The sequence below is a fragment of the Pipistrellus hanaki genome (assembly GCF_964339955.1).
Source record: "Pipistrellus hanaki genome assembly, chromosome: 15".
Classification (NCBI taxonomy): Eukaryota; Metazoa; Chordata; class Mammalia; order Chiroptera; family Vespertilionidae; genus Pipistrellus; species Pipistrellus hanaki.
The window spans coordinates 7699999-7722659 of record NC_140517.1 but is presented as its reverse complement, the minus strand read 5'-3'; the positions used below and the strand labels follow the sequence as shown (position 1 = coordinate 7722659).

Below are 22661 nucleotides of genomic sequence, written 5' to 3'. Positions count from 1 at the left end.
TAGAGCCCTAGATGGTTTTGCTCAATGGATACAGCCTGTGGAATGAGGGGTTCCAGGTTCGATGCCAGTCAAGGGCACATGCCTGGGTTGCAGACTTGATCCCCAGAAGGGTCGTGCCGGAGGAAGCCGATCAATGATTCTCTCTCATCACTGATGTTTCTTTCTCTCTTTTCTCCCTTCCTCTCTCTGAAATCAATAAAAATATTTTTAAAAAGAGAGATGGAGAGGAGACCTCACCCCAGGAAATTTGTGGAGAGATTATTTTGCTGAAAATTAAACATGCACCAAAATCTTCATATAATAATCTCTTGTAATTTACTGTTGAACTCCCAAGGACTATGTCTGCTGTAGTGGAAGGCAGAGAATAGTGCTCTGAGACAGAATAATTTGTTTTTCCAAAATGAATCTTTCAGTGAGACACTCTGTGGTCTTTCCAGCCCACCCACTCACCACATGCCCATCTGTTCATTCGTCCATTGATTCATAGTATTTAATATGCGTTGGAACCTAAATGGAAGGATGGCTGAGAAATCTTATTTAGTCAGAAATCTTATTTAATCCCTTTATGTATTATTTTCCTTCTACTTTGTCATCATCCTCCCCTTAATCTTTTTATCAAGTAATTTATCCATCTGTCTGTCCATCCACTCCTTGATCCATTTACCTAAGTCACTTTTTAGTAATTGCTTTTACTATTCATCCCCACTCTTGCCCCACAAGCATTTATTCAATGACCCATGACCTCCCCTGTACTTGTAGACTTACAAAAATAATCTGACTTTGCATAACTTACAATTTCATCTTAATAAAGCTGAATAAAGAGAAATAAAAACTTCTGGATATATCTGCTATCATTATTCATTTGGTGAATAAATACCAAATAGGTGATTAGTGGCATGCCCAGTGTAAGAGTTTAAAGCCCGCATTGTACCCAGATCATTTACTCAAGAAGTGACCTTCCTGTTTTTACTACAAATCCCTGTTGTATGCTAATTTTTTTTATTTTGTTGTTGTTAGATCTTATTTTTCCCCATGTATCTCCCTTATTCTCTCTTCCACATCTACCCATCCCCATTTCCTCCAATCAATACACCATGTGGAAGTTTCAGCCAGAATATGCTGTTAGGTATATACTTTTTGGAAAGCATTTCCAGGTTTGGCAGAAACTTTCATTATAAAATTCATTCGCCAGAAGAGTCCACACATTTTTATTTGAATATCTTAGTTCCTGGAGATATTGGGCCTTTATTATCTATTGTCACATTGTAACTATTACAAAAATCAAACAGGTAAGGCTATTGAAATCTTTTACAAATAAGGAAACCGGGTTTTGGAGAGGTGAAGTATATTCCTTGGTATATTATTATAGTTTGTTTATGTTTAACTCTATTTATTGATTTGAGAGAGAGGAAGAAAGAAAGGGGGAAGAAAGAGGGGGGGGGGCATCGATTTGTTATTCCACTTATTTGTGTATTGATTGGTTGATCTTGTATGTGTCTGACTGGGGATCAAACCTGCAACCTTGGTGTATCAGGACAATGCTCTAACCAACTGAGCTACTTGGCCAGGGCTAGCTCTATTTCCTATACTTTCATTCTAGATACCATATCTGACCTACTACTTGGTTGCCTTAGGGAATCATATTGACTTCCAAGCCTGGAAAATTTCACATACTGGGCTGTAAGCAGCACACATAGGAAAAGCTATAGAAAGCCATTGCCTTTCTTACTATTATTATTATTATTTTAACTAGAGGCCCAATGCATGAAGATTTGTGCAAGAATGAGCCTTCCTTCCCCTGGCTATTGGCACTGACTTTGTTCTGGCCCGGAGCTGCCTTTCCACCTTCCCACATTGTCCAGACATCCAGAGCAGTTGAGATAGGGCGGGACATTTGGTGCCTGTGTATGCAAATTAACCCGCCATCTTTGTTGGGTTAATTTGCATACTCACTCTTGAATGGATGTGGGTGTGGTGGAGGTAGGGGTCAATTTGCATCTTTCTCTTTTATTAGTGTAGATGATTGCTTGGTTAAATAAGGGGGCTCCGTCTTAGTACATAAAGGGAAAGAGAAAATCAGAGAATATGTAATGAATGCATTCTTTTTTTAAGACCATTTTTTTGGTAAGATGGGCAGACTTAAACTATTTTTTCTAGGGCATCATTATAAAATTAACCCATTTAGTTCTCCTTTCTCTGAATCCTATCAACTAGGATGGCTTGGCTTCACTCGATGGTAGATCTTTACAGAAGGAGAAATTGTGCTCCTTCTGCTAACTTAAATATTTGAAACGCTATTTACCATCAATACATCATCTTACAAAAAGTAGACAAGTAACTTCCTTTCATGCAGTCTGGCTGAGAAAGATGGCTTTGCTATGGGGCTGATACATCACGTTTCCCAACCTGTGAAGCTGTCATTGGCACAGATAGTAGGGAGTTTGCCAAAATCATGAATGTCAGCCAGGGAAGTGTCTTGGGAAACATCCTGCCAGCCTCTTCCTGACAAGATTTCTCTCTTTGCATTCCTGTTAGCTGGCCATTCTGCATTTTTATTCCTACGTTGATTCCATTTCAGACTTCCATCAGATGATAGAAGCATCTGTCCTGTATGGTTTTGTACACATGGTCTCTCAAATATATATAAAATCTCTGTTGCTATTTAGGGACAAACTAGAGTCTTCCCCATTCTGTGGTCCTCATCTAGGGAAACAGGAGGCCCCCAGACTAACTAGTGGGATGGTCTTTATAGAATTATGCTAATATGTGTAGGCTCTCTGCTCTGCTGATGTTGCTCTGTTGTTGAAAGTCAATCTGTTAACCAGGAGGTCATTGTTTGATTCCCAGACAGGGCTCATACCAGGTTGCAGGCTTGATCCCCAGTGGGGGTGTGCAGGAGGCAGCTGGTCAATGATTCTCTCTCATCAATGATGTTTCTATTTCTCCTTCTCCTTTTATTTCTAAAATAAAAATATACTTGAAACAACAACAACTTCCCTGAATCCCCTGAGGAATTGTGTCATCCGCTCTTCAATTCCAAGGTTCCTTGTTTTGTTTTGTTTTTCAAAAAAATGTAGGCTCTCGAATCTGATTTACTAGGTTGTATCTGGTTCCATCATTTGTTCATCTTGAGAAAGTCAAGTACAGTATTTGCTGAACCTGAGCCCCTCAGCCGTGTGAAATCTTGGACAAAGTGTAGAGCAATAAGATAGATCCTGTGCAAATAGTATGTACGTGGGGTATATTTGAACTTAAATGAGCATTTACTATGAGCCAGGCCCAATGCTTATTGGAGATAGTGTTGAATAATGGACATCGAAGTTCTGCTCTTGTGGAACTTAGCATTTAAAAAACGAAGCAGAAGCAGTAACTGTTTTCAAGTCCTTGCAGTCCAAAGCAGTATTTCACTTGGACTGGCTTTCCAATCTTTTGTTTCTCTATACCCTTGAACCTGTGGCCAGATCAATTGGTTCAGTACTCACACCAGCAGCAGACACTGAATGCCAAGAACACTGGTCTAAGATATCAAGATGCTATGCATTTCCTGCTGGAAAATATCAGAAAGTGTGTGTGTGTGTGTGTGTGTGTGTGTGTGTGTGTGTGAAAGAAACAGAGGTCATTTTCAATGTGTGGTGGTGTTTTTTATTCTTTTAATCAGAGGTCATTGTCTTTGTTAGCCTTTCACCTCTTACAATGTATTTGAGGGCAACGTGGTTTATATACCAATTACTTTGATAACTATTATTATTTCAAAGAGTTGTTATTTTTGATAACGTGTGATGACAAGAGTAATTGCATATTCCCAACGTGACCTCACCAAAATGGTGAAGTGCTATGATGCCCTCTACCTAGCTTTAGTGCTATGATATGATTTGTCTCTGTAACTTACTAAGAACAGGGTGTCTGCATGAAAGATAACTGTCTTTGAATTACTCAGTTTTTCTGTAGTAGCATCACACTGCGAAGTATAAAGCCACCTTCCAGTTACATAGCCCATCAGGACACCCTCACCCACCCTGCCCATCTACTGCCATTGTACCCAGTTGTAGATGTGATGTCATGGGAGCAGGCAGAAGCTTACTCAATGTCAAGGCAGCTTTGTGAATTGGTGTCTTACATTTTCCTTCTGAGCTCCTTCTCCCCTCTGATTCTGAGACCATTGTCTTTATGCCTGCCCACCATGGTTGATGTTATGGAAACAAAATGATTTTATCAGGGTCCTTACTGAAACCTTGTGTTCATGGACTCTTGTTGCTTTTTTATAGTCAGAGCCGAACTCCGTGTCTTGGTTTCAAAACTCTACCTCCTGTGTCCCCTGCCTTGTGTTCTATCCTTTCTCTCCGCCTCTCTTCTCCTTAGCGCAGTGCCCTGGGCATAGAAAATTGTCTTTAGTTTCTCCAATTCAGCATGCTCTCCCCCATCTCCGGATCCTCACCCATATTGTTACCTGGCCCTGCCATGCATTTCCTCCCTCTCTGAGACCTGATGATTTAATCATTGCTTCTCCATGGAGGCTGTTTCTGCCCCTCCACAGGACACTTTCTGGGTGAGGGGAAATTTCTATACACTCTCACACCCCTCCATTCTTTCCATAGCATCATCTCTAGGGCGTGCATCCATGTCCAGGAAATTTACTCTAAAGCATGTACCACTTAGATAGCCACCTGCTGATAGTGCATTAAGCAGAAAACTTTCCTAAAAATCTCTGAATCTCAATCATTTCATTGGCAAATGGAGAAATGGTCTCTGGTGTGCTGTGAGGATACCATGATATGTGCACATATAAAATGTTTATCAGACAATAAGTATCCTATCTAATAAAAGAGTAATATGCAGATTGACCGTCATTCTAACACACAATATGGCTGCCCCCATGTGGTCAAAGATCCTGCTTCCATGTGGACACAAGATGGCCACCACAAGATAGCCAGCAGGGAAGGGCAGTTGGGAGGCACCAGGCCTGCAAGGGAGAGCAGTTGAAGGCGAAAAAGCCTGCAAGGGAGGGCAGTTAGGGGTGACCAGGCTGGCAGAGGAGGGATGTAGGGGGCGACTGGGCCTGCAGGGAAGGGCAGTTGGGGGGGACCAGGCCTGTATGGGAGAACAGTCAGGGGTGACAGGCCTGCAAGAGAGGGCAGTTAGGAGCAAACAGGCTGGCAGGAGAGCAGTTAGGCATCAATCAGGCTGGCAGGAGAGTGGTTAGGGAGTGATCAGGCTGGCAGGCTGAAGTAGTTATGGGCAATCAGGAAGGCAGGCAGGCGAGCAGTTGGGAGCCAGCAGTCCTGGATTGTGAGAGGGATATCTGACTGCCTGGGATAGGGCCTAAACAGGCAGTCAGACATCCCTCGAAGGGTCCCAAATTGGAGAGGGTGCAGGCTGGGCTGAGGGACACCCCCCCCCCCTTCAACCCACACGCCTCTGTGGCCTCTAGTGTTTAATAAATGAATGGAAGAGGTCTTTTTGTATCACAGCCAGACCAAGCAGTCTTACCACCCCACGCCAATTTGCAGGTGGCCTTTATCCTGCTCTCATTAACAGGAGCAGCCCTTGGGAGAGGCGGTCCTCACACCTCTGCAGGATGTATGATGTGTGAACATTTTGTGAGTTGGGATGCCTTTGGCCCCTTAGTCTCAGAGTGAGTTTTGAGGTGGATGCATTGGTAGGAGCAGGGCGATTGCATTGCAGTGAGCAGATGCTCCCAGACTTCTGTGAGGAAAACAGATGTAGCCGCTTGTCACATGTACCCCAAATCCTTCTGAGGTCCAGACCCGGGCTCTCACAAGCATTTGAAGCCTGTACATGGCTGTTCTTACACACCCACAACTCTTTTATTTGTAATGCCAAACTGGTTCCTTGAACAAGCAACATGCAAAAGTGCGTGTATGAAACAAATAACAACATAAAACTAATGACTAGAGACACGCAGCATCCTATGTTTCAAGATTTCCATTAGCCCATGGATCTGGATTTTACTGAAACTTGCTAAAAATGAATTTTTAGAAGTAAGAGAAATCCTATCATGTTTTTGGTGTTGTTGTTTTTTTTTGATTTTGTTTTTTTTTTTGTCTTTTCTCTGCTTTTCCAGCATGAAGTCTTGGGAACTTGCTTTCCCTGAGGTTGAGCAGAGTGTTTCCAGATAGTTGTTTATGGTGGAATATGGTATGAAGTAGAGCGATTTTACTAATTGCACATTTACCACGTCTGCTTCCCTTTTCCCCTGTTTTCCAAATAGGTTAGATCAGATTCTAAAATCAATTGTTTGGGGTAGATGTCTCATCCTCATACTACAGGCAGAGCCACAGAATCACAAACAAGTGTATTAATTTTTCCGGTTCATGTAGTTAGAGAGACCGGAATCTTAACTTTGTTTTTTTCTCTTTCCAACACTGTTTTTCTCTTCTTCTCCCTCAGTTATTTCCAAAGACAAGGGACCATTAAAACCTTGGTTAAGGTTGTAATACTAATTTACTAATTGATAAATGTAAGAAAAATATGGCACAGATAAATTCCAACATAATAATGATAACACCATTAAGGGCTTAACTTTAAAAAAATTATTTTAAATCCTAACCCAAGGATATGTTTTTATTGATTTCTTTTTAGAGAGGAGAAGAGAGGGAGAGAAACATAGATGTGAGAAAGAAACATCAATCAGTTGCCCCCATGCATGCCCAACTGGGATTTAACCTGAAACCTAAGTATGGGCCCTGACTGGGAATTGGACCCAAAACCTTTTGGTGTACAGGGTGATGTTCCAACCAACTGAGCCACATCGGCCAGGAAAAGGGCTTAAATTTAATAGCAAAAAAAAAAAAATATATATATATATATATATATATATATATATATATATATATATATATAGTGGCTAAATGCAAATTATACCAATACCTTCTGTGTCTGAGGAATGCTTTGTATGTGAATGGAAACCTCCAAGAATGATATATTATTCAAATGTTCTTTTTTTTTTAATAAAAATGCTAATTGGAATGTTAAAATGCACATAAATTAAAGCAATCATAAATTAGGATTAATATCACATTAATGAATTATAATCCCACATTCATTAAGACAAAGTGGCATTTCAATATTTGCTCTTGTTAATAAATTTAATACAATAAATGAAAGGGATACATTTGGAGATTCAATAAATATTTGATGTAATCATAGGCTTTAACTTTTTAAAATATTCAAAAGCAAAGTAGGAGATCTAGATGCATTTGAACTCTTTGTTGCTGCTTTATGTCTTTTTAAGCAAATCTTTTCTTTTCATTTATTGAAGTGCTAAACACAATTTAAATTGGCAAAGAAAGCGACGGAGATTGTTCTGAAGAAAAGTGATCCCAAGAGAACACAATCTTTTGAGTTCCTAAGAGTTTCTTTGAAGAAGTTTTGTGTGTATGTGTGTGTGTGTGTGTGTGTGTGTGTGTGTGTGTTTAATATTTTTAGGAACTACATTGGTATTTAAATAACTACATTAAACTGAAAACATGCACTTGAGTGGTATATTTTCCAACTATAATTCAATGCACCCTCCCTTTTTTTGAAGCAAGCCAAAAATATAAATTCTTATTTTATTTTAGTTTTTTTTTTTTTTAAAGCAGGAGTCAACATAATATTAAAAGAAGCACCAGGTGTCAGAACACACCTGTCTCCCCCTTGACAGTAAACTTAACAGTTGAAAGCCAGGGATCCTGTACTTTTCATCACATTTCAGGTGGGATAGGTGTTCAGTATGTGTTGCCATGACCTGAGATGAAGCTGGATCCCTGATGCAAAGTCGTTATTTTTCAACATTCCAATTTTAGAAAATGCGCTCCCCCGTTCTGGTTCTGGCCTCAGTGTTCTTCATAAAATGGGAATGATTTTTCCTAGACCAGAAGAATTGTATAGAACAAAGTAAAAAACATCCTAGACAACCATAAGATTTTTAAAAATATATTTTTATTGATGTCAGAGAAGAAGTGAGAGGGAGAGAGAGAAAGAAATAAAAATGATGAGAGAACCATTGATCAGCTGCCTCCTGCACACCTCACACTGGGGGTTGAGCCCACTATCTGGACATGTGCCCTGACTGGGAATCTAACACCTGTTGGTTTATAGTTCATGCTCAACCATTGAGCCATGCTGGCCAACCACAAACGTAAGATTTTAATATGCATCAGATTATTAGAATTATTTTTGTTTTTGTAAATACTGCAGGCAAAACTGAGTTGGATTCTGGGTCTACTATACTTCATTCAAAAATATAAACTTCAGGGAGGTTATTGTGTGCCTTGTCAATCCTCATTTTTCTGATGTTTTATATGAAACTAGAGGCTCAGTGCATGGAATTTGTACATTGATAGGGTCCTTAGGCTTGGCCGATGATCAGGGTTGATCTGAGGTCTGGGGGGCTACCAGTGGGGCAATCCAGGGGCTCCCACTGGCACCTGCTTTGGCTGGCCTGGGGCCTATGGGCTGGGGGCAGCTTCTGCATTAATCATCTACCCCCTGGTGGTCAGTGCGCATCATAGGGACTGGTCGTTCTGCTGGTCGTTTCATTGTTTGGTCAATTAGTATATTAGGCTTTTATTTTATAGGGCATTTTATTTCATTTAGTTTTGGATAAAAATTATGGGAATTATGTGAGAAGTGATTGGCATGGTTCTTGGCATATAATAGAGAACCCTAAAAGGTAGCTAGTGATAAAAACTTTAAATTCATGTATTAATAAACTGAAAAGAATCCATACATTTTTTTGTTATATTCTCCTTGATCTTTTTATCATTCTATATTATACTAAACTGGTGAAAATCTTTTTAAATTGAGTTTATTGGGGTGGCACCCACTAACAAAATTACGCAGGTTTAAGGTACACAGTTCTACAACACTTCCTCTGTACACTGTATTGTATGTTCACCACCCCAAGTGAAGTCTCCTTCCATCACCATTTATCCCCACCATACCCTCCTCTACCTCTCTCCAGCCCTCACTCTCCAGGCCCCTAGCCCCACCCTGGCCCTGCTTGGCAATCACCACACTGCTGCCCATGTCCATGAATGAGGTTTTTTCTTCTGTTCAATCGCTTGACACACCCCCTGTCCCCCCTTACCCTCACTCCACCCCAGCCAACAGCTTCATCTTCCTCTCTGTCTATGAGTCTGACACTATTTTACTTACCATTCCAACTTATCTGTTTGAATTTCATTATGTTTTATTTTGATTTATAAGAATACATTTGTGAACCTGTATGCATATACACTCAGTGGCCAGATTATTATGATCTCTGAATACATAATAATCTGCTCTCTCTCTCTCTCTCTCTCTCTCTCTCTCTCTCTCTCTCTCTCTCTCTTTCTCTCTCTCTCTCTCTCTGGTGCATGAATTTGTGCATGGGTGGAATACAGCTACAGCCAGACTGGCCAGGGGGAGAGGACATGGGCAGTTGACAGTCCTGCCTGCGGGTCGAACTCCTGGTTGAGGGGACAATTTGCATATTAGCCTTTTATTATATAGGATATGCACCGAATGGCCTGATTATTATGCATTCAGAAATCATCATAATCTAGCCACTCAGTGTATGCATAATCCATGGACATAGACCATAGTTCAGTGAATGCCTGTGGGTGATAGGGGCAGTGTAGAAAGGGACAATGGGGAAAAAAGGGGGACATAGGTAATACTTCCAACAATAAAGATAACATTTTAAAAAAGGATACAGCCACACAGACTCTGTGTGCAGCTTCTGATTGCAGAGATTAGTATAGTTCCAAAGAATGCAAAAAGAACCAACGGTGGTATTGAAGCAGGAGGGAGTTAAAGAGAAAACAATGGTGCGTCGCTAAGCAATGTCCCCTTTCGTTTTAGCTGCACACAGACCTGGATCCTGGGAGCAAAAAAATCAAGTATATCCTGTCAGGCGATGGAGCTGGGACCATCTTCCAAATAAATGACATAACGGGAGATATCCATGCCATAAAGAGACTGGACCGGGAGGAAAAGGCGGAGTACACCCTCACAGCCCAGGCAGTGGATTTTGAGACCAACAAGCCCCTGGAACCTCCTTCCGAATTCATTATTAAAGTTCAGGACATCAACGACAACGCGCCGGAGTTTCTTAATGGACCCTATCATGCGACTGTGCCGGAGATGTCCATTTTGGGTATGTACACGGAACTATTAAGAGTCACTTTTAACATAGCTCCTGGCCTCAGAGATAGTGTGTGGCTGAAGAAAAGGCATCGGTGACTGTCTTGGCTCTCATTTGCATTTCCAAATCTCCCCCCCTCCCCCCTTTCTTTTGGCCTCGGTGCCACAGCTCGGTAGCTTTAGTCCCTTAGTAATAGGAACCGACGAAGCGGTTTTATTAAAATATCTCTCCTTCCATGACAGTACTTCAATAGGCCGAATTTGTATTCTTCTCTTGCACTTGTACTTGGAGTATTTGTGACTGAGGCGGATTTATCAAGATTTGTTCCAACACGCCAGACTAATCCAGCGGATATTTGCTTGATGGTTAATTATTTGTGCACATTCGCATGCAATTGCAGTGCGTCGAGAAATAGGGAGCCGTTGAGGTCTGTAGGCAGCCAGATTCTGAATAGAGCTGGTAGGCTGAAAGCAGGGAGGATTAGGAATCACAGTTACTGGAGACTTCTATGCAGTGGTGTCTGACCCTAACTGAACTTAAAAAAAAACAAAAAAAACAACACCAAAAAACAAACAAAAACAAAAACAAACAAACAAACAAACAAAAAAAACCCCACACACAACTAGAGGCCCAATACATGAAATTCATTTAAGGGGCTCGGCCCTTGCAGCCTCTGCTGCCTCATGGCCCCGCCCACTGGTTGTTCTGGAAGGTCATTCCTCTGTCCAGTCTAATTAGCATATTAGTTCTTTATATATTTTCTTTCAGAGAGAAAGGGAGAGGGGAAGAGAGAAATAAACCTCAAATGATGTGAGAGAATAATTGATTGGATGCCTCCTACCCTCTCTCTACTGGGGATGGAGCCTGTAACCTGGGCAGGTACCCCGGATGGGAATCGAACCCTGACCTCCTGGTTCATAGGTTGATGCTCAACCACTGAGCCATGCCAGCCAGGCTGAACTTTGTTTTAGAAGTGCAGCCATCACCAAAAACCTCACTCTCAATTTTTCTGAGCCATTGAAGGACTCATTACATTTTTCAGAGCAGCATATATGTCAAAACATGATTTCTATTTTTTTTCCTTTTTTGGGGGGGATCTTCTTGTCTCTCCCCAAACCCTTGCCTTGATCCTGGAAATTCCCCTGGTCCCAGACTTTATAATATAGAGCTCTTTCTTATCTGACAAAATTAATAGGCAAGATCCAAAAATGAGAATGTGAAATACCAAAAATCTTTCTTTAAAAAAAATTACTGATTTCAGAGAGGAAGGGAGAGGGAGAGAGATAGAAACATCAATGATCAGAGAGAATCATTGATTGGCTGCCTCCTGCACATCCCACATTGGTGATCAAGCCCGCAACCTGGGCATGTGCCCTGACCAGGAATCTGTGATCTCTGGTTCATAGATTGACACTTAACCACTGAGACACACTGGCCGGGCCCAAAAGTCATTCTTATGTATGGAATATACGCACTACTTAGTTTAAAATTACATATAAGAATACATACATCAAAATCAAAATACAACAAAATCACATACATTCCATGCAGGTAGACATGATGACACAAATTAAACACACACACACACACACACACAGACACACACACACAGACATAAATGGAAGGACAGAATGAGGTGAGCAGCCTAGCTTTAGCTGATATGTCACGTCTTACCCTATAACGTTGTCAGAAGCGCCCACTGCAGCAGCAACTCAGAATGGATGGCAGGTCTTCACCTCTCCTCCAAGTATGACTCCTACCAACACTCTACTTGGTCCATTTTTTGTGCAAGGAAGTCTACCTTTATTTTGTTTTGTTTTGATTTTCATCTTATCAGAATCACATCGCTCCTCTTGGATTGGCTGAAATGACACTTTTTCTAGGGAAACTTGTATGGCTTTCTGGTAGGAAATTCTCTCTCTCCCATTACTATTCCCACAAAAACAAACCCACCCATAAGCAAAAATATCTCCATGTGCCTACTTCTTTTAAATCCTGACATGGAAACAGAATTTGAGAAACACTTTTTCTTTCTTATTTTCTTGTTTGGGGGAGAGACTTGTTTCTTTCGTTCACCTTCTCATCCAGGCGAGAGTAATTCGGTTTTAAGGGAGGATGGTCACCTTCAATACACAGACACCCCTTTCCTTAACTTGCTAACCAATGATGAAGAGGGAAGTGGTTATTTTTGCCTCACCGTTGCGATTTCTACATCTTAATGGCCAAGCCTCTATCTATTTATTGTAAATGTGTCAGAGGCTTCCATTTCTGTGTATATGAGTCATGTGCCTGATAAATATTTTGAGAAAGAAGTTCCCTCCTCCAACTTCTGCTGACTCCAAGGTCAATTTCAGCTAAGAAAGGGGTTGTAGAGATATTATTAGCTACATTATGCAACGTGCGTGTGCACCTGTAAATATACAGTACATGATGTTTTTCTATCGAAAAGATTTTTCTTTCTGAGACAGTGTAGACTAAGAAAAATTAATGTTCGTTAACAGGCACAGTTGTTGTTTTTCTTTTAAAAAATGCCTTCTCTCTCACATCTTTTTCAAAAACTACATGAAGCGTGCTGCCGTAGTTCCACATGTGGGTCTGACGTTACATAGAATTCTGAATCCTGGTACCATCCCTGATGATCTGGTTGACCTTGAAGTTCAGGGAGGTTACATGATCACTCATTTTCCTTAGCTACAATGCAAATATCGACATTTCCATCTTGCTTTCATTGTATGAGAATTGTGTGATCGCGTACAAGATTAAGGTGTACCTTAAAGTAAACAGGCATCCGATAATTGATTGTTGTGGTGGTTTCCAAAAATTGTTTTTATTGCCCAGTTGGTGTGGCTCAGTGGTTGAGGGTTGACTTTTGAACCAAGAGGTCACAGTTCGATTCAAGGTCAGGGCACAAGCCTGGGTTGCAGGCTCGATCCCCAGTGTGGGGCGTGCAGGAGGCAGCCTGTCAATGATTCTCTCTCATCATGGATGTTTCTATCTCTCCCTCCCTCCCTTTCCTTCCTCTGTGACATAAAAAAAAAAACATATTTTTTAAAAAATTACTTTTATTCATCTATTTCCTACTTTACGTTGGAACTTTTCCCCATGGATCGATCCCATGTAATCGCGTGTCTGGTTACTGTATGACTCCAGCCTCTCTGGGTACAGGAGGCAGAGGCAGCCGCACTATTTTATTGTCAGGTGTGAGTTATTCCCTTCATTTCTCACGAAGGTGAATATCAGGAGGAAGGTCACTACCATCTCTCTCTCCCCATTACCACCCTCCTCCCTCAGCCGGCCTCTCCTCTCCCCTCCTTCCTCCTTTCATTTTTCTTCCTTTGCTACCACACAAAGGCCAGCACCTGCACCTGTGCATCCCCAGGAATGCCAGTGTGGGCTAGGGAGGGGAATCTCGTTGGGCAGAAAGTGAAAAATAAAATTCTAATTGAGAAATTGGCCACGATGAAATGGAAATGAATCGGATGTTCAGGGACCGTCTGCCAGTCGACAAGCTGTCAAGACAAAACGCACATATATATTTGCCCAAATGGCAGCCGCATTATTTTAGAAAGATCTTATTTGGGAGCCCGGGATACAGCTCTTTTCTATTCGCCTGTGAATTGCAGAACTTGATGACAATTCGCTTTTATAGCAAATACAGCAGAAAGGGCGACGTGCGAGCAAGTTTGGGTCTTACTCTGGATACCAAACTAGCTTTGTTGAAGTTGGTGTTTCCATGCAAATGCACCCATGTTTATGGATTTCCAAATACTCTACATAGGTATTTTTCATGCTGTTGCAAGTGGGGGTGGGGGGGATGCGTTTAACCCTGATTTTATGTCGACACCTGGATTTGGGTAAAATCAGCTTTTTTAACCTAGAATTCCAGGTTGTTCAGCTGCACATCTGCCTTCTGCCTGCATAAGGGGCAGAAGCCAGGTAATCTCACTTTCTGTCTTGTGTGCAATGCTCTCTACCTACAAACCCGTGTTTGGGAAAATTCAGCGATTATTTTTAAAGCATTTGGCACGGCTTAGAGTTGAACTACAGATAGTAGTTCTTTACAGTTATCCACTTGTGAGTTTTATCAACATGATTTAAAAAAACGCCTATATGATATGAATCTCAACAGCCTTAACTTTATGTTTCACAAATATGCATATTGGAATGAACTCTGTTTTGTTCAAAAGAGCATATTAGTGAAGGTCAAATCAAGGGATGAGAAGACCAAGTACAGTAGTCCCTCCTTATCCGAAGGGTATACATTTCAAGATGCCCACTGAATACCAAAAATAGACCCTATGTATGCTATTTTTCACACACACACACACACACACACACACACACACACACACATATATATGCATCTAGGATAAAGTTTAACTTATAAATTTGGCATAATGAGAGATTCACCTCAATAACTAACAGTAAAATGGAATAATTATAACAAAATATTTTAATAAAAGTCATGTAAATATGGACTTTCTCTCTCAAAGTAGCTGGAATGTTCTCTTTAAATTATCAGACCGCAGTTGACTGCAGGTCATTGGAACCAACTGCCTTGCCCACCACACCTCATGGCTTTTAAAATGAACAATCCAGGAGGCAGGCAGATAGGCAGGTACGGAGACAGGAAACTACATAATGCTCTCTGCTTTTCTCATCTTATCTATCTAGTCATTTCTTAATATGTAATAGACTTATGGCAACTGCTTCCAATCTGTACTCAAAATAGGTTTATTGAAAAAAAAGTCAAATTTAATTGATAAACACTGAATTAAAGAAAGAAAAGTACCGTACTTTTTATACTGGTCTTTGAAGTATCCACTGAGTGGACAGATTATTATGATCTCTGAACACATAATAATCTGGCCACTCAGTGTCTATCCTATATAATAAAAGGCTAATATGCAAATTGCTCCCTTGACCAGGTGTTGCACCAGCAGGCAGGCCTGCCAACCGCCCATGTTCCCCTCCCCCTGGCCAGGCTTGCCACATCCCACCCATACACTAATTCATGCACCGAGCCTCTAAAACACACACACACACACACACACACACACACACACACACACTGAGTAGCCAGATTATAATGCATTCAAAGATCATAATAATCTGGACATTCGGTGTATACTGGTATGTATCCTAATGTAACAATAAATTAGGTTCCTGCACCCAGTTGTGGTTTGTGGGTGTGTGTATGCAGTAGGAAGTGCTTCCCTCACACTACCAAGCAATCCTTGAACACCATCAGGGTGTCCTGTAATTCAACTCAACTCTGACTCTATCTTCAGGGAAGTAGCATCGCTTTCCAAAGGTTGACGTGGTCCTACCAGACTGTGAGCCCACCACCCCCACTCCAGAGGCCAGTCATAAGTCCTGTTGTCACCTGTGCTTCTGACCAACATGCTATATATCAGAGGTCCCCATGGCCCCTTTTCTTGGGTTCCATTCATTGGCCAGAGTGGCTCACAGACTAGAGTGCCCGTGCATTATTATAAAAGGATATAATTTAGAAACAGCTAGATGGAAGGGATGCAAGGACAAGGTACATGGGAACGGGCACAGAGCTTCCATGCCCCCTTCGGGGCACCAGTCTCCCCAAACCTCCAAGTGTTCACCTCTCCAGTGCTCTCTGAAGCTGTCTTTTGGGAAGACTTCATTCCATAGTTATGAATGAGTAAATTATTGGCCTTTGGCAGTTGATTCAACCTACAGACCTTCTCCCTTCCCTGGAACCTGTCTCTATGCCAGGCCACGTGCTAATTCGGCAAGCAGTTAAATAGTGAAATCTCCCATTTCTAAGGCGTGAATTGAAAATCACAATGGCTATAGCTTACATGGCTTAGCTTTGTATTCTTGTCATTGACCAATCCTCTATAAAAAAAAAGATTCCCAAAGTAATAATTAAAGAGATTAATTTTTTAGCCCTGACCAGTTTGGCTCAGTGGATAGAGTGCCGGCCTGCAGACTGAAGGGTCCCAGGTTCAATTTTGGTCAAGGGAATGTACCTTGTCTGCTGACATATCCCCAGTAGGGGGTGTGTAGGAGGCAGATGATCAATGTTTCTCTCTCCTTGAAGTTTCTGACTCTCTATCCCTCTTCCTTCCTCTCTCTGTAAACAATCAATAAAATATATTTTTTAAAATAGATTCATTTTTATATTCTTTTTTATTATTCAAGAGACAGTGTTTGTCACATACACTTAAAAGATTAAAGAAATTGTATGTGGATCTTAAACCTAGCATACTTCTTTCTGATAATGTTGAGGTTGTGGCTTGCTTTCTCTCTCTCAGCTAGATATTAAGGCAATTCATCAGCATTTCTCTGTTTTATAGAAAAGATGCATAGTAAAAAAGAAAGAAACATATTGATGGGTTTGATTATATTTTTTGCCTTATTTGATTCAGAGTGATGAACAAAATTGAAATTCTTTAGGAAAACATGGGAAGGAAATCACGAAGATTGAAATAAACACCCTCATAAGAAACCCAGCTGTTCGACCTGATATGAATGCCTGTAACAGCTGAGGTTTCAAAACTCTAAGATGGGATGAGGATGGTGTAGTTTCTGTTCTGCATTAAGAAGCTAAACCTTCATAAGGATGCATAGACAGTTGGCTTGATAGCTTATTTCTTTTTATACAGAGTGATATCCCTTTGCCTGCATTTACCACATTTTGTCTGTTCACCTGCTGAGGAACATCTTGGTTGCTTTTCCATTTTGGCAATTATGAATAACGCCTCTATAAACAAATGAATACAAACAGAAATGTCTAGAGTATTCCAATGTGAAAGTTATTGGCAATGAACTGTGAGAGGTGCCTAAAATGCATTAGTCTTCTAAGAGGCATTGTGTGGTATCTACATTATGGCTTAGAACAAGTTTGGTGTATAATGATAGAAATAATCATTTGAGGTTCATTTGAGAGCCTTTTGGGATGAGAAAACTCCTTCCACCAAATTTTGCTTTGACGCTTACTCTCATGTTCTCCCTAAATGATAAGAGGCTATTTCATGAATCTATGACTGATAGCACAGTAATATAATTAATCGATTGTATTTTCCCTAGTGAACTCTATTTTTAGTTCCTTATCATTGTCAACTCATATCCCTGGTTTCTTCAAATATAAGGGTTGTGTTGCTGTTGTTTTTTAATCCAAATAGCAACTCATAAAAAATATGCTAACAAATGTAGACTAGCTTAGAAAATTTTATTAGAAATTGTACCTATGTTCCTGCTTCTATGAAGCTCAAATTTTATCGAAAGTCAGCTTTCTGTGATTTGAAAAGAGTTAAAATTCTAGAGCTATTCAGTGTAGGTTGGGCATAGGAGCCTCAGATCTGCTTCTGCTTTGGGATTCCATTAGCAAGATTAAAAATCTAAGTATTTTCAATGAAGTATGCTAGGTTATATATTTGTCTGTGAATTTACAAATTCCAAGTAAGTAGTTGAAATCGTTGAATTCTTTTCAGATGATGAATTCTCAATCACTATCCAGAAAAAATTCTTTAGAATGGATAAATCACCAGAAAATGTAGTGAAATATCGCATTTGATTTTTCAAGTTGTAATGTAGGGCATCACTTGTATCAGTATAACAGAATATTATGTAAAACTGAATTTCAGTAAGTTACATACTTGTAGGAAACTTGAATCCACTGAAAACAAATTTTACAATCTCTGTCCCTAACCTTACCCCCCCTGCAGGTGAACAGTCGCTCCTTGTGGAATGGGGACTGTTGTCACAGATTAATTCAGATACCTCTAGGTCCCATTCGTAGGTATCTCATCATTTCAGTCAATGTTATCCCCATTCATGGGTATCTCATAATTTAAATTGATGTTTTAGTCTAATTTAGAAACCTATAGGTCCCATGCATAGGTATCTCATAATTTAAATTGATGTTTCCAATTAGAACATTGACTGAGCGTTAATAATATCTAAGTAAAAAGGCAACCTTGACTCTATATCTCTACGTGTGCTTTTAAACCAGGTCAGCCAATCAATATACCAATTAAACAATGGTTTAGGGGCCTATTCATAGCAAGAACAACCGCTGAAGTTCTGTGTGTTTCCATTTTAATTTTTCTTCCACTGTGTCCTTGTGCTTGCTCATTAGAATGAAACTCAATTTAATTGAATAACAATTTGATCATCAATTTGGTTATCCTGGTGCTAGCTCATAAAGTTTTTCAGAAATCTATTTTTTATTCATTTGTTTGTTGGCTCTTCCTGTTTCTGTGTATAATGGTTAGCCTCTCTGAAAAGTAGACCTCACTTCCATGTAACTCAGAGAAATGCTCTATGGCCAACACTTCATCTGGGCCTATCCTGAGCCCTTCTGAGGAAAGTCAGATCTACTGATTCCTACTCAAACAATTTTGTGGTACTTCAAATGCTGAGAGGTGTTCTCATAGCAGAAAATCTGCACTCATCATAAGGAAACCCCAAGAGATACCTCAGGATCATGGGGTCATCTGGGTAGACTCCTATGAGAATTGATATTTTCAGATTCAACATATTTATTGATTCTACAGACAGAGTGCAAATTGTTCTTAAATTATTCAAGCCATGTCTGTGTGTAGCACTCTGTGAATTAGCATCAACACTCATGGTGTTATAAGTTCTTTCTTACTCAGTCTCCTCAGGAAACCATGGATTAGAAGGGGCTGCAGAGTAATGCCCATGGAGGTCAGCTTTTGCCCACAGTCGCCTGTCAGAGAAATGAGCCCACAGCATGTCAGAGCACATCCAACACGCGCGTTTGTGAAATTCTGAAGTCTTGGCCGAAAATGAATGTGGGACACCTTTGTCAGTACATTTTTAGAGTGTGGCAGTGATCTTCAACCCTGTTCATCTCGTGGCACATATAAACTAAATACTGAAATTCTGTGGCACTCCAAGAAGTACATTTTTTGCTGATTGGGCAAAAAAAAAATAGGTATATTTAAAAAAAAAATTTTATTGATTTTTTTGCAGAGAGGAAGGGAGAAGGATCGAGAGTTAGAAACATTGATGAGAGAGAAATATCGATCAGTTGCCTCCTGCACACCCCATACTGAGGATGTGCCCGCAACCAAGGTACATGTCCTTGACCGGAATTGAACTTGGGACCCTTCAGTCTGTAGGCCAACACTCTATCTACTGAGCCAAACTGGTTAAGCTAGGTATACTTTTTATTTATTGTTGTGTTGGCTATTGTTATGTTTTTATTTGACAATCTAAGGGAAAAGAGATCATTGTCCCTGACTGAATAGTCACGTATTGCATGTTGTAAAAATTCCTATAGCACATTGGTTGACAATCACTGGTGTATGGCATGCTCTTCTCAGATGCTTGCCCCTCAGAGCTGGTAGAGGGGTTTCCTAGAGACTCTATGCATGTATTAATACTATTTTTTAACTTCAATATTTGTGTATCATGAGCTTAATTATTGGGCTTCCTGGATTCACTGAACTTTAAAAAATTGCCATTTGAATTTTAGACTCAAATGCTTTTATTTTTTTGGTGGGTTAGCAATCATAGTTATGTAAGTGCCTCCCCACATCCTGCCCCATTCTTACCAGTATTTTCACATAGATAAAAATATGATGAAATCTACATATCAAGGCAGCTACATGCATAGATAAGAATATAGACCAATATGTAGAAAATGGTAGGGAAAATATGCAAACTGTTAAAAGAACGAAAGGATAAAGGTATGAATAAAAACTTATGTAGGAAAAGAAGATGTAAATTGTGTGTGAGTGTGTCTTTGGTATTAGTTAGATATCCTAAAAAAAAAAAAAATAGTTACACTGTGAGTCTGTAGCTGAGACCATGCGGATCGTCTCAGATATATTTTTCATTCTAAGGGAATGAGGTTTCATTCCATGTGACCGTGCTCATAGAGTTTAAAGTCAGAAAAATCACATTTGTGGCACTTTAAAGATGATTTCATTCATTTTCTTTTTGACAGAGAGCATGCCACCAAGGAATCTTCTCTTTACAACCATGTTATACTTTTCAGATCTCATCATTATCTTCCAATTACGAATCTTTGCAAACCACAACAGTGGTTTGAGTTCAAAAACTGCTGGAGGAGGAGAGAGGAGGGAGCTAATCAAATAAAAGTTTTTTTAATAGGTGTTGAAGTGGCCATATGTATGCCTTCTGAAATCCAATGTTAATCACTTAAGGCTAGCATAATGAATAATTACTTTATTCCTACATAGAATGTAGTATTTCATAAGTGTTTATGCCCAACACTGTTCATATAAATTCATTTAATCTGAACAGCCTTATCGTTACTCTCATTTTTATTTTTGTTTTAAAGACATTTTTATTGATTTTAGAAAGAAAAAGGGAGAGGAAGAGGGAGAGGTGCATCCATTGGCTGTCTCCCCCATACCCCCCGACTGGGAATCCAAACAGCAACCTCTTGTTTCATGGGACAGTGCTCAACCAACTGAGCCACACTGGCGAGGGCCGTTACTCTCATTTTTAAAAAGAGGAAACTGAGGCACACAGCTACAACATAGCTTACTCCAGGTCATATGGTTGGTGAACATGGGAGCTCCTCATCAGACTAGGAGAAGGGAGTTATTGCAGGGGCCAGAGCATTTGCCACTGTGGAGCTGGTAGAGACGTCTCTGCAGAGCTCTTGTCATTGCTTCTGGTGATGGGCAAGAGAGCTGAACGTGAAGTGGGAGAGACCAGGCACACAGCAGAATAAGAAGACAATGGAAGCCTGCACCTGCCTCTCCTCCTCCGTTTTCCATGTGCTGGGAAACCTGCAGGAGAAGACGATGCCTTTTCTCACATGGCTGTGCATGTATCCCGCCCAGGATTTGAACTGAAGGAGCAGATTTGATAGTTGTTGAAGGAGCTGTGGACTTGAATTGTGCTCTATGCCAACATCGTGCATTTGAAAATCTGAAACCTCCGAGTGCTGCCCCCATGCATGATGCCCTATGCCAACTTCCCACGTATCTTCTCCATGCCTGCTTTTGAAATCTCAGGCAAAACCTAACCAGGACAATAAAGTCATCCCTTGGGATCCAGGGTCTGGTTCCAGGACCCGCCAAGGATATCAAAATCCATGGATGCTCACATCCCTTAGTTGTGCCTCTGTGTTCATGGGCCCTTCATTTATGGATTCAACAAACAGCAGATCCTCAGATGCATAATCCGAGGATACAGAGGGCCAACGGTATAAGGAAGGGAATTCTGGAAATGCAGTCCCAAGCTATCTAACCAGAGAACAGAGCCAAGACAGAACCTGTTTATTTAGCTTGTACTATAGGCTAGGTATTATGTCAAACACCATACAGATTTTTATAAGGATGCATTATACATGTCGAGTACATAATGTCAAGTGTAATTGTTGCACATTACATATGACATGAAAATTATATAGCACATAGGTCAAGTGTTATCAAATATTTACTGTAAAAATATAAATACTAGAATGGATGTGTGTTATGGATTGAATTGTGGTCCCCAAAATTCATATATTGAAGCTCTCGCCCACCATGACCTCAGAATGAGACTCTATTTGAAGGTAGTGCTTTTCAAGAGGTAACTACAGTTAAGTGAGGACATATGGGAAAGCCCTGATTCAATCTGACTTGTTTCCTTACAAGAAGAGGGGATTTGGAAGCACAGAAGGACACATATGAACAGAGGGATGACAACGTGAAGCAGCAGTAAGAGAACAGCCATCTGCAAAGTCAAGGAAAGAGACCTCAGGAGAAATCAACTCTGCTGTCACTTGGCTCTTGGACTTCCAGCCTCCAGACTGTGAGAAAACACATTTCTGTTTTATGAATCACCCAATCTGTGGTAGTTTGTTATGGCCACCGCAGCAAACCGATACAGTTTGTGGGGCCAAATTTACTTAATTAGGTTGCTTCAGAGTCAAAATCCAAAAACCAGAGATTTATGAAATCAGTAACTGCTGGGTCCCTCTATCAGCCATGAGGGAGGGTCATAGCTCCACAAACAGATTGAGTAAACATCTGTTCCTGAATATGGGATTTTTAAAAAAGAAACTGTATGTTCAAGTATGTGGAGCCTCTATTTTTTTTAATAAATACTTTATGTTAGTAACGTTTAACATGAAAAGTTATAAAATTGCAGAGTTCCCATGTACTTTGCCACCATTACTAGCATTTTACATTGGCATGGTACATTTGTCAAGATGAATGAACCAGTTTTAACATAGGCCATTTAACAGTCTTCATGAGTACTGGTTAGCTATTTCTTGTAGGGTTTCCCTCATTTTGGATTTGTGTAATGTTCTGTTCCTATTGATATTGGGGCGATGTGTTGGGGGAGGAAGACCATACAGTGGGAAGTGACATTTAATTACCTTTTCTCACGTGCATATTATGAATAGGTTTATACATGTTGACATTAACCTTGACCACCTGGCTGAGGTGCTGTTTGCCAGATTTCTCTAGTATGAAGTTACTCTTTTTCTCCCCTTTCCAACTGTACCCTTTGGAAGGAAGGAATTCACTATGTACATTCCTTCTTTTCTTCCTTCCTT

General features: G+C 40.4%; 1 protein-coding gene across 6 annotated transcripts in view; it reads left to right on the top strand.

Annotated features, from left to right (window-relative positions):
* Positions 1–22661, top strand: part of CDH8 (cadherin 8) — a 303401-nt gene that overhangs the window by 105049 nt on the left and 175691 nt on the right. For all 6 annotated transcript variants that reach the window (XR_014792854.1, XM_084860691.1, XM_084860690.1 and 3 more), the window contains one exon: positions 9847–10141. Coding sequence is in view for 5 of the 6 variants with exons in the window: in XM_084860691.1 (XP_084716817.1) it covers positions 9847–10141 (295 nt within the window). In the remaining variant the exon portion in view is untranslated. The remainder of the gene's footprint in view (positions 1–9846; positions 10142–22661) is intronic.